The 12207-nt window shown below is 49.2% G+C and overlaps 1 protein-coding gene across 11 annotated transcripts in view; it reads left to right on the forward strand.

The window, feature by feature from the left end:
• The window catches only part of EZH2 (enhancer of zeste 2 polycomb repressive complex 2 subunit), a 64800-nt gene extending 54049 nt beyond the window's left edge, over positions 1–10751 (forward strand). For 5 of the 11 annotated variants that reach the window (XM_028489635.2, XM_028489631.2, XM_028489629.2 and 2 more), the window contains exons 10-18: positions 1436–1676; positions 2256–2425; positions 2938–3032; positions 3954–3994; positions 4406–4531; positions 5308–5486; positions 7526–7621; positions 8184–8265; positions 9160–10751. In XM_028489635.2, the coding sequence (XP_028345436.1) occupies positions 1436–1676; positions 2256–2425; positions 2938–3032; positions 3954–3994; positions 4406–4531; positions 5308–5486; positions 7526–7621; positions 8184–8265; positions 9160–9605 (1476 nt within the window). In that variant the 3' untranslated portion in view covers positions 9606–10751. The remainder of the gene's footprint in view (positions 1–1435; positions 1677–2255; positions 2426–2937; positions 3033–3953; positions 3995–4405; positions 4532–5307; positions 5487–7525; positions 7622–8183; positions 8266–9159) is intronic. The other 6 variants (XM_024128240.1, XM_055084771.1, XM_007122390.3 and 3 more) reach the window with 3 other exon arrangements.
• The last annotated feature ends 1456 nt before the right edge of the window (positions 10752–12207 follow it).

The following is a 12207-nucleotide window of genomic DNA, read 5'->3' on the forward strand; positions in this document are numbered from 1 at the left end:
ATTTTTTTTTTGTGGTACGCAGGCCTCTCACTGTTGTGGCCTCTCCCGTTGCGGAGCACAGGCTCCGGATGCACAGGCCCAGTGGCCGTGGCTCACAGGCCCAGCCGCTCCGCGGCATGTGGGATCTTCCCGGACCGGGGCATGAACCCGCGTTCCCTGCATCGGCAGGTGGACTCTCAACCACTGCGCCACCAGGGAAGCCCTGGCGTTATTCTTTATCTCTGTTAGTCTCTTCAGCAGCGTATGGAGGTCTTTAGGATCCAGGCCTTCTGTACCTCCACAGAGCTTACGAGAATGGGAAACACAGAGAACCCTTTTAAACCCCAGAAGTGCAGTGGTTCCCGAGCCTTGCTCGGAGCCATAGCCCTTCTTTGAGTTGTAGACCCACTGTAGTTGAGCTGTATTATCTATAGGTCCCAGAGAGGTTTTGTATGTTTTTTTTTTTTTTTTTTTTTTTTTAATGATGGAGAAAAGGTAAGGGTTTAGGAAAATATGAGGTAGAAAAGTTGTTTTTTACGGGTACTATCTTATTTTTACCATTTCCCCTCTTTGAACCAAGCCACTCCTACCTAGGAACTAAATGGGTATATATTGCCTGTTGGATTTTGGACAGAAGATTCATTGAATGGCACCTGCAGAAGGTATCCTATTTTTAAGCAATTTGGTTTTTGTAGAATGAAGTATAAAACTGTTGGCTGCTCTCAGACTTCTCCCTTCTATTGCCACTAAAAATGGAATTCTTGAGCACTGTTTTATAATATTCCTTACAAGGCAGAATTTTATTTGGCTCATCTAAAATGTGTCTGTGTTATCTCTATAATCCATGCCCTTCCCGTTGTTGTATACTTTCCGAGACTGGATTATTACACCTGGTGACGCAGAATGTAACCCTCACTGCCTTGTTCGTCGAGTTCCTTTCACGTCTTCCTGGGGCTGTGTATCCCTCGCAGGGAAAAAAAATGGGATGTTTTACTTGTAAGGCAGAAAGTGACAGAGTGGAGTATGTGTACATGTTTTGTTTTCTTCTTGTATACTTTAAATATTACCTTAGAAAGGGACGTGTTGGCTTAAGAAACCCTGAATAGGAAAGTGTGACTTTAGATGCACATTAGATGTGTGATTCCTCTTAAAATTCACTTTTAAATAGACTGTTACCGAAAGTATGTTTGTATTTTAACTCAATCAGTTAATAGAGAGCCGTCTTGCCTGATTTTGTGCTGCTCTGGCACTGTACGGAAGCCATATTTATCTTTCGCAAATCTTCAAACCCTCAAAAGCAGATAGAAAACAGTTGTATGTAGATGTGCGACTGTTTGTGAAAGCCGGATACTGTGATACATTTGACTAACGTGCTAACGCCATCCTTTTTTTTTCTCCTCCGCCAAAATGAGCTGCAGAACTTTACCCTGATGTCTGCACTTTTCCCCCTTCGTAGGAGGGCGCGAAGGAGTTTGCCGCCGCCCTCACTGCCGAGCGGATAAAGACGCCCCCGAAGCGCCCAGGCGGCCGCAGGAGAGGGCGGCTCCCCAACAACAGCAGCAGGCCTGGCACCCCCACCACCAATGTGCTCGAGTCAAAGGACACGGACAGTGACCGGGAGGCGGGGACCGAGACCGGAGGGGAGGGCAACGACAAGGAAGAGGAGGAGAAGAAGGACGAGACCTCCAGTTCCTCAGGTGAGACGCGTCGAGTAACGGGGTCTTCCTGCCGCTCGGGGGTTCATGTGGTCAAGGTTCGGGTCGTGTAAGGTGTTATGTTAGTTACTTCCCTCAGTTGGTTAGTTATAGACACGGTGAGAAACCCAGGAGCAGAGCTGTGTGGCTGTGACTCTTACTGCTCTCTTCTGGCCCACACCCAGCCCTCGCCTGTGGTGTTGATCTGTCTGGGTTACTTGCAAGTTGACGATCCAGTTTGTTTTCCCTCTTTGGGTCACTTTCCTTTTTCCAGCTTTCACAAGGGCACGATGAAATTCCCATCATTCAGTTGAACATTCTTGACGCTCTGTGGGTAGTTTTGGTTAGGAGAGAGAATTAGAACCACTGACTGATATGTTATGGATTGTCTTTTCAGCCCTATGATTACACCATAAAATAATAGTAGGGTAACCCCATTTGCTTTCATTTTAGAAGGCTGAGTTAAAGGGAGCCCGCTCTCATGGTTTCCATGGGGGAAAAGCTTACTGATATTTCCTTCCCTTTCCCTTTCCTTCCTCCCATTGCTATTTCTTGACCATTGCTTAACTTTGGGTTTTGTAGAAGCGAATTCTCGGTGTCAAACACCAATAAAGATGAAGCCCAACGCCGAGCCCCCCGAGAACGTGGAGTGGAGTGGCGCTGAGGCCTCCATGTTCAGGGTCCTCATCGGCACATACTACGACAATTTCTGTGCCATCGCCAGGTTGATCGGGACCAAAACATGTCGACAGGTAAGCGTGGCTGATAGAAATACTGTGAGCTTCAAATGGAGAAATATGTGGTCACTGTCCAAACATACGGACATTCGTGGTTATTAAACTCCTCTTCCTCCGAAAAGAAGTATACAAAATTTTTTTTTCACCGAGAGGGAACTGAAAGGAAATTACTCATTCAACTTTAGATGTTTCAGGTTAGGCGGCAGTGGGTTCTATCTTATTATTCATTCATTTATTTGTTTTTTGGCCACGCTGTGCGGCACGTGGCATCTTAGTTCCCCAAACAGGGATCGAACCTATGTCCCTTGCAGTGTACGTGCAGAGTCCTAACCACCGGACCGCCAGGGAATTCGGGCAATGGGTTTTAAAACCCAGGAACAATTTAGAGTTAGCCTCATGACTCTCAACCAGAGTGTAATCGCAGCAGCGTCAGAGGACAGAGTTTCGGGTGGGAATGAGCAAGAGACTGGTTTGCGTATTAAATAGATGGACGGTCCTCACAGCCCTGTGGCCTTGCCTCTTGTCAGGTGTATGAGTTTCGAGTCAAAGAATCCAGTGTCATAGCGCCGGCCCCCGCCGAGGACGTTGACACCCCTCCCAGGAAGAAGAAGAGGAAACACCGGTGAGTCTGCCGCGCGATGGGGGAGGCCGCTGCGGGCCGGGCGCTCATGAGGGCAGTGGTGGCTCCACTCCGTCGATTAGGAAAGAAGCTTAAGTGGCCTCAGAAATAGACCTGTAGGGTCTTGTTTCCATGGGCATTTGCTGGCACTTTTCTGTTAAGGACACAGTGGCTGCCAGGAGATTTGGTGTGTTGAGTCATAAAAAATTTATGATTACTATGCTACATTTTGGTTACAAAGAACTATCGAGTAGCTTCTGCAGTGAAGGCTGCATAAACCCTTACTTGGCACTCGTGTGTGGATCTTGGGAGGCTGTGAGCTCTGGGCCGGTTTTCACTGTAGGAGCCTGAGTTTTCCATGCCCACCCTGCCATCGGCCTGGGTGAGCGAGTGACGGGGGCAGTGAAGGCGTCAGGCTGACTCGGATGGGTGGAGGCTGGACGGACTACTTGCTGTAACCACCCCCCGCTCCTTTTTTTCTTTTTAGAGAGAAACATAGTTGGGTGTTGGGTAAGGGAACATCTAAATTATGCTTCAAAAATTGTCTGCAGCTTAATTCAGGGTTTAGTAGATGCTTCTGCATTTTTTGCTCGGATTATTTCTGACCATATAGCTCAGTTGAAATGACGCAAGATTCCACAAATTAGAGCAGGTTTGCTGTGTCAGTATCATCCACACTAGAATAAACCTGCCCCAGGTGGCCAGGCTGGCTCTCTGAGGCCACAGCCCTTAAGCTGTTCCCACGTTGCTCCGTGCCAGGTGTGAGCTGGGTGGCGTGTGACTCCTCTTTCATAGTTACTTGGATTAAGAGCCCTGCTGCATTCATGGCACAGGTTGACCCGTTTAAGTTGCGTTTGTTGACGTGTGACTGACTGTGCGCCCCAGGGTCACGAGGATGATGTTTTCTTTCTTTGTGTTTTGCAGGTTGTGGGCTGCACACTGCAGAAAGATACAGCTGAAGAAGGGTTGGCATCTTTCCGTTCAGCTTCATTAGTAACTCAGGGTCTACTTCTTGTGTCTTAGAATAGTAATTGGATTAGAGTTTGGGATATTCTGATATAACCGACTTTGGTGCACTGAAGTTTAATGCGCAGAAGTGCATTAAATGGAGGCCGTCTGTTGATTAATTTCCGGTCGGTTAGAGGAGAGCGACTCTGGGAACGTGACTGAGGTGTGTGTGACAGTGCCCCAGGTGCCCGAGCTCTTGGCGGGTGGGCCTAATTTCTGCTGACCTCTTGGAAACAGTGTGTGTGACGTAGCGGACCTGGAAAGACAACCCGCTAAGCTCGGAGGGCCACGGGGAGAGCGTGTGCTTGTCGGGCACGTGCTCCCCTCGCTGCTCTCTGGACTGACGTGGTGCTGTTGTCTCTGTGCAGACGGCTCCTCCAACCATGTTTACAACTACCAGCCCTGTGACCACCCGCGGCAGCCTTGCGACAGCTCGTGCCCTTGTGTGATAGCACAGAATTTTTGTGAAAAGTTTTGTCAATGTAGTTCAGAGTGTAAGTATTTGTTGTCTTGATGTGATTACATGACAATTCAGTGGGCTGTTGGTCAGCAATTTAAAACTGTAACCTCAATCGGCACAAGGACACGGCAGCTCCTGCGTGCTGTTCCCTTTGGGAAATTCACTTACGCTACGAGCGTGCACGGCGCCCAGGAGTGGCGCTGGGCCTGTATCCAGCCAGCCTCCTGGCTGACGCGGGTATATGGGCGGGTTTAGGCGAATGTGGGTTAAAGGAGCTTTTATTTTTCCCCCCTTGATCATTTAACTTAAATCATAGTAGAGTTGACACAGAATGGAAGGGGACTCTAGAAATAGCTACCCCAATACTTTTTTGGACACCAGAAACTGTTAAGAGTTAGGTGGGTTTAGTCTTCAGAATAAAGGAATGTGTAGCATATCAGGGTAGTGATTGTAATGATTTAATGGAACTGCACTGAAGCTTGGATACCAAGGAAGTACCTAGAACTCTATCGGAATGGTTGAGATCCATGGATATTATATGTAGTCCAGGTCCTTCCTTTGCACCTGTTCTATAAATCAAAGAACTGTAAGTACACATGGCATCTAACAAACGAAAAAGGGGAAACAGGAACTCAGTGATCTTTTTCAGTATGGACAGCTTTAACTTTCCTGTTACTTCCCTTTCCTCATGTGTACGATGGGATAATACAGTTGTTGTGAGGCCTCCGTGCGTTAATCAGGGCCTTAGCGCCAGACTTGAGCCGCACCATTAGGCACGGTTTTCGTGTGACGAAGAACATCTCTCTGAAGGTCAGAACCGCTTTCCGGGATGCCGCTGCAAAGCCCAGTGCAACACCAAGCAGTGCCCGTGCTACCTGGCTGTCCGAGAGTGTGACCCCGACCTCTGTCTTACTTGTGGAGCTGCCGACCACTGGGACAGTAAAAATGTGTCCTGCAAGAACTGTAGCATTCAGCGGGGCTCCAAGAAGGTAGGGCGTGATCATTGTTGGTGGGCTTCGGAGAGATGTCAAAGTCAGGATAGTCCTAGACAATTCAGCTGGGGCAAAAAAGTGATTATTGAATGGTACAGCTGACAGAAGGAAAATGGTTGATTTTCCTGTAGAATACTTTAGTTTGATAATAGGATGAACCAGTAAACTCTGAGAAGCAGCTGTTAATGGTATCAGATTTGAATAAGAGGCATTTTTCTAGTTGTTTTAATAGATGATTCGATTTTCTTTTTAAGTTTAGTTAATAGAACGAGTGGTTTATCTAGTGTCCTTAAAGCAAATCAGTGGTCTTCCTGTCAGAACAGAGAGACCCATTCTTATCAAATAGTATTCTGGGTTCCTTTTTGCACAGAGTAAAAGATGGGACTTCCCACGGTAGTTTCTGTAATAACCTTGAAAATAACACAGGCAGGAATTACATAACTGAAGCCTGGGCATTGCATGGACTTGACTTGTTGCAACCAGGGAGTTAACTGTTGACCAAAAGAAACTTAGTTTTTTAGGGCAGTATCTTAATTTTTTAGGGTAGTATCAGTATCTTGGTTTTTTAGGGCAGACGATAGATTTCTTCTTCAATTAATCATTTTTATAATAATAGCTGACATTTATTATTTAATATAGAGCAGGCCCTGGTCTAAGCACTGTGTGTATTAACTCATTAGTCTTCCTAACTCCATGAGTTAGGAATAATCGTTAAACCCCACATTCTAAGACTTGTCAGGAAAGGAGCAGGAACTCGGCCCGGCATTCTGGCCCCAGACCCTGTGCTGTGAGTGACCACCCCGTGTGCACGTGGCACATTCATCTCTTAGGGTTGTTGAACTAGTGTGTAATATAACTGAGATCGCACTACTGTCAGTCCTACTCTACTGGAAGTTCTGTTTATGGCAGTGGCTTTATTTTTTTGGCTGTGGCGTTTGTTATCAGGCGTTCAGACGGTTTTACTCTAGGTCCTCACGTCACAGTGATGCTGGCGTGGTTTCCCGGGGACACCCGTTCAGCCCTGAGAACTCCCATTTCTCCCTCAGTCCCGTACTTTCCCATCGTATGATAAAAACCCCTCCTTCAGTTTGTTCAGAAAGTGGATAATCCTAATGGCGACATGTCTTTCTACACATCTTTTACCTCCTAAAACAGAGAACTGTGTAGATAATTTTTACCAACGGGGTTTCATTTGCTTAACAGTATTTAGCTGGTCGGGAAGGTATTTGGTTAATTCTTCCCCGACAAGGAGGGTAGGCTGAGTCAGAACAAGCTAGATCGGTAACTTGGGGATCCGGGAGTCTTTTTCGAGGCCACGCGGACACTTGGAATGAAAGCATAGTAACGAGCCACGATGAAAAGTTAGGGATCCATTCCCAAACAGGCTCTAACGGTAGCAGCGACAGCGATGACCAGTCATCTTGGCCTCAGCCACGACCAGAACGCTGGCCCGGGGGATCGTGCTACCCCTCGCGGTGGTTTTTCGTGCTGTCGTGAGGAAGGGCTGTGGAAGGATGTGCCCAAGAGAAAAGTGCCCTGAAGGAAGGGCAGCGCTTCGGGAGGAAGAAAAGCTGGTGAAGAGCCAGGAGAGGGCCCCATGGGGGCTGGGACTGGACCTGGAGGAGCTGGTGCTAGAGGCCACCTTGGGGAGGTGCAGGGGGCACGGACAGAGGGGGAGCAAGGGCTCCCGTGTGACAGGCACGTTGCACGTGAAGTCCAGGAAGTCAAGGGCTGAAGGACGGACAGGGAAGCACGTGGCGCAGCAGGTCGGGATGCCTGGTGCCAGGACCGCACTCGGAGGGACCCGCGCCAGCGTAGGTGACGTCGTATTTCTGAGACAGACAGAGGATGCTCAGGCTCTGTGCCTGAGTTACAAAAACCAAAACGTGCTTCTTGCAGTTTGTCAAGCCCTCTGGTAACACGGGGGAGCTGAGCCCTTCCCCCACCTGTGGTTGAATTACCCTGGTTCATCCCATGGTCTGATTTGTCCATCTTCACTCTCCTCTGATTATATGATTGTGTTTATTATCCTCTAGCATTTACTGCTGGCACCGTCTGATGTGGCAGGCTGGGGGATTTTCATCAAAGATCCTGTACAGAAAAATGAATTCATCTCGGAATACTGTGGAGAGGTAAGGCAGAGCCGTCCAGTTATAGACAGAGGGATGCCCACCGTGGCGTGTTCACGTGGCGTCCTCTGTACTCACCTTGCTTTGGACTGATTTTCATCGGTCAGGTCCGTTGGGTTTGATTAGAAGTGAATTTAAAATGCCTTTTCAGCTTGGGCTTCTGGGTTTGTTTGGAAGTTAAGCTACAGGGCTTCAGTCCTTGCCGCAGTTAGCTTTTATCACCGGGGGATGAGGAGGAGAACAAGAGCTTTAAAATGAGGAGTCTGTCCTACTTAATCCATAGCCTAGTTGATAAGGACCTAAGTTAGGAAGAACCCTGGGGCGGGCTTCATTGTGCGGTGAAGCCACCCGGTTTGTATTTTGTACAGTTACTTTAGATGTGGAAGTATTCAGTATTTCTAAGTTAGTCCTTAAAGTATCACTGCTCCTGACAAAGAGAGAAACTGGCCCCAGTGACCCTCCGCTGAGCAGCCTCGCGGTCCCACCCATTCCTGATGAGCTGGTGTGCGTTCTCCTGCCAGGCTCACCTGATGCAAAACAACCTCCCCCATGTTCTTCCTTTTAGATTATTTCTCAAGATGAAGCAGACAGAAGAGGGAAAGTATACGATAAATACATGTGCAGCTTTCTCTTCAACTTGAACAATGGTCTGTTGATGAAGTAGCGTGCTTTTGGTCCCCGGGTTGCACGGGCCCTGCTGGTGGCTGGAGTGTCAGAAACGACGTTAGGGGCCCCCGGTGTCTGCAGTGCTGGAAGGAGCCCCGGCCTGGGCTGAGGAATGGGCTGTTTGCTGGGAAGCCAGCCAGGTTGGATGAGTGTAACTTGGGGGTGGAGGTGGAGGCTCCCTCAGCCGTAGGGGGTTCTGTGTGCAGGGAGTGATCGCCGCCCCGGCCCCGGGCCCTTCCTTGGCTTCACTGCCTGGCTCTCCTCTCGTGCCCCTCTTGCCACAGGTACCAGTCGGCTGGGCCCACCTCCTCCAGTTAGTGCCTCTGACCTGGGAAGGGTGTGGAGCACGGCCTTGCGAGGCATCTCCACAGCGTCCCTGGGGGTCCTCAGAGGACCGTGAGGGTAAAGGGTGCTGCGTGTGCAGATGCTGATCCTGGGTGGGAAACTTCCGGTGTAGTCGGGTCACTGCTGGGAGTGTGCACTTCACACCCAAGCTGTTCAGGGGGCCTCTCAGCTGAAGCAAGTAGAGTGGGTGCTTTCATGAATGTGCTCCACAAATGGTAATAATGAAAAAAACTAATATAATTTAAAATGTGAAGGGAAGAATTTAATCAGATTTTATTTTTTGCCATGCTTTGGTCAGTAATACGTATTTATAGCTGATATAACTGTCTTGAATCACTGATGATTTTCACCTAGAGAACATTTTCTTCCAAATGTCATTTCATACTAGGTAAAGTTGATTGAATGATTTGCTTTTGAAGGCAAACCCTGAAGAAGTATAACCAGTTGTATTTCCAGAATCACAATAACTTTGTGTTTATCCATCTACAGCTGAAATTGTTTACTGGATGGTGCTTATTTTTTCTCTTTAGATTTTGTGGTGGATGCAACCCGCAAGGGTAACAAAATTCGTTTTGCAAATCACTCAGTAAATCCAAACTGCTATGCGAAAGGTAGGTGTCCCCGGAGGTGGAGCTGCGGCGGGTTGACTGAGCGGTTCCGGGTTGCTATGGGAACGGTCAGCAACCCTCCTGGGCCGACTTCACTGACCCCGGCGTCTCTCTCTGCAGTGATGATGGTTAACGGCGATCACAGGATAGGGATTTTTGCTAAGAGAGCCATCCAGACGGGTGAAGAGCTGTTTTTTGATTACAGGTTGGTAGCGGTACATTTCTGGAGTCATCAAGGGCTTCTTCTCCCTGGTCCAGCTCCGGGCTGGGGCTTCTGTCGTTGGAGGGACAGAGTTCTGGTCGTTATTTGTCGTGGGCAGTGGTGGGAGTTTGGTAACGTAGTTTCCATGAGACAAGGAATGCTTTAATATAAGTCAAAAAAACGTAGAAAGCTCCATTTTTACCTTTGGGGTCCTTTCTGCGGGAAAAGGCATGCCAGCCGTCAGGGTGCTGAGCCGAGGCACTCGGCTGGCAGTTTATACTGTCAGGCTCGGGGGGATAAACTGACAAGTTCTATATCATTTTTATTTAAATGCACTCAGATGACTGTTTAGTTATGAACGAATCCTGTGGCTGAATGTACATCCCATCCAGAAGCTGTTTGAGTGCTGAGTTGTTGTAAAACTAGGGCCCGTATGTAGCCCCTTTCAACGGCAAACAGCGGCACAGCTGAAGGGCGAGATCCACCCAGATCTTTAGTGGGAGGTTACGAAGCCGTAGCCCCCTAGCTCTGAGCAAGGAGCAGCTGGTCGACCTTCCTTTGGGTGAGCTGTGAGGTCCAGCCGGTGGTGGAGTCGCAGGTGCCTCTTCTGGCCTCTGTCCTGTTCTTTCTTCAAGGGGGGGCGGGGGGCGGGGGCGACCAGCTCTGGCTGCTCTTGGGCCCTGTTGACTAAGGGCCCAAGTCAGGGCTCTGCTGCGTCGCAGGTACTTTGCCTTCCCCGTGCTGCGGGCCTGCCTCCGCCGGCGGCTGGTTTCAGGGGCACAGGGCTGGCTGGGGAGAGAACTGGGGAAGCGTTGTACTACCAGTTCCGTCCACTTTGCAACTGGAACAGGCCCAGTGATGCAGCTGTGTAACGGGATGCGTGTGTGCTTTTCCTCGTGGACGTGTGAGTGCAACACACTCAACCAAGCAGACTTGGTTGTGTTGGATCTCACCCCGGGCACTCACCCCTTTTTCCTGCTTGTTTCAGATACAGCCAGGCTGACGCCCTCAAGTACGTGGGCATCGAAAGAGAAATGGAAATCCCTTGACGTCTGCTACCTCCCCCCTCCTCCTCTTGGAACAGCTGCCTTAGCTTCAGGAACCTCGAGTACTGTGGGCGATTTAGAAAAAGAAAATGCAGTTTGAAATTCTGAATTTGCTAAGTACTGTAAGAATAATTTATAGTAATGAGTTTAAAAAATCAACTTTTTATTGCCTTCTCACCAGCTGCAAAGTGTTTTGTACCAGTGAATTTTTGCAATAATGCAGTGTGGTACATTTTTCAACTTTGAATAAAGAATACTTGAACTTCTGCTGGTCGTTGTCATCTGTCAGTCACACCGCTTCCCCAGCTGATTTTAGAAAAAGACTGAGTCTAACGGGAAAAACATTTAACTCCTTTGGTTTTCCAGTAGCCATCCTACTGAAACCTACTGAAACCTTGGTTTCACTAATAAATACTGCCTATTAGGCAAGTTAATACTAAACATAATAATAACAAATATATGCCTACATATAAACATACTACCAATAATACACGTTACAATTTAATAAAAGTGACTCTGCTGGCATCTGAGAGACCAGGGTGGGGCGCGTCCCCGGCTGCTGAGAGGCCTGCAGCTACGTACCCTCTAAGCCTCGTTCTCCACGTGAAACAACAGACGATCGGACGAAGCGACTTCTGAGAACCGATCTAGCTCTAAATTCCACGAGTCTAGATACAGCCCTTCAGAGAGAGACCTGACGGGGATATAGCCAGACTAGGTTCATACCTCCTCGAAGAAGGAATAAGAACACCCTCTTACGTCCCAAGGAGGCGGGCGCCGTTCCTCGGGCCAGGCGGCGGTGGCACAGTGACGCCGTTGTGGTGGGAGAGCCCAGACGGCTGTCGTCAGCCCGGGCGTGTAGCTGCCTCTTCTAGAGTTTGGTAAATTTTCATCGATTTATAACGTTGAGTCCAAACTCACCTTCCTCTGCAGTTACACAAATGCGGACAAGACTGGTTTCCACTGCATCCATGCACAAGCCGTAGCCACCCGAGTCCTGGCATACAGTTCATGTGCCCCTTGGCTTTGGCAGCGAAGAGACCCGGCCTTGGGGGCTAGTCTCGTGTCATCTCTGCCACCCTGCTGGGATGTCCTGTCCCCACGCCCCACCCAGGAAGCGGGACCTGCACTCGGCCGCCTGCCACTGACCTGTTCACGGAGGGTCACCGCGCGCTTGCCCGATCACCGCATCCTGCCCTTGGCACTCAGCCCCAGCGGAGCCCGTCTGTTCCCTGCTGCACGTGGGCCTGTTCAGGACGCCCCACGGATGACTTGCCCCCAACAGCAGCTACTGACAGAGCTCATTCCAGCCACAACTCTTCCACTGTGTGTAGCTCCCAACCTGTCCCCAGACCCCAACACCGGGAGGTGGGTCCTTGCGTCCAGGGAGGTTCTGCTCATTTAATACACCAGAAACCCAAATGCAGCAGAAAGACAGCAGTTGTACTGATGGACGGCAGTCCTTGTGAGCACAAGCTGGTGTGTATTCTTGGTGCACAGCAGGCTTTGTACCCTGATTGGCAATGTACCTCCAGTAACCTACCCACTGACCTCATGGACACGGAGATTCTGACCAGAAACACTTGACACGCAGCCACGGCTACATCCCATGTGATCAAGAGCATCCTTAGGTCCAGGCAGCTTTAGATTTTCCTTTATCTGTAATGGGGGGGAAAAAAAGCACAGAGCTTGACACAATGTATTCAAATACCCAGTTAACAG

The sequence above is a fragment of the Physeter macrocephalus genome, chromosome 5 (assembly GCF_002837175.3).
Source record: "Physeter macrocephalus isolate SW-GA chromosome 5, ASM283717v5, whole genome shotgun sequence".
Lineage (NCBI taxonomy): Eukaryota > Metazoa > Chordata > Mammalia > Artiodactyla > Physeteridae > Physeter > Physeter macrocephalus.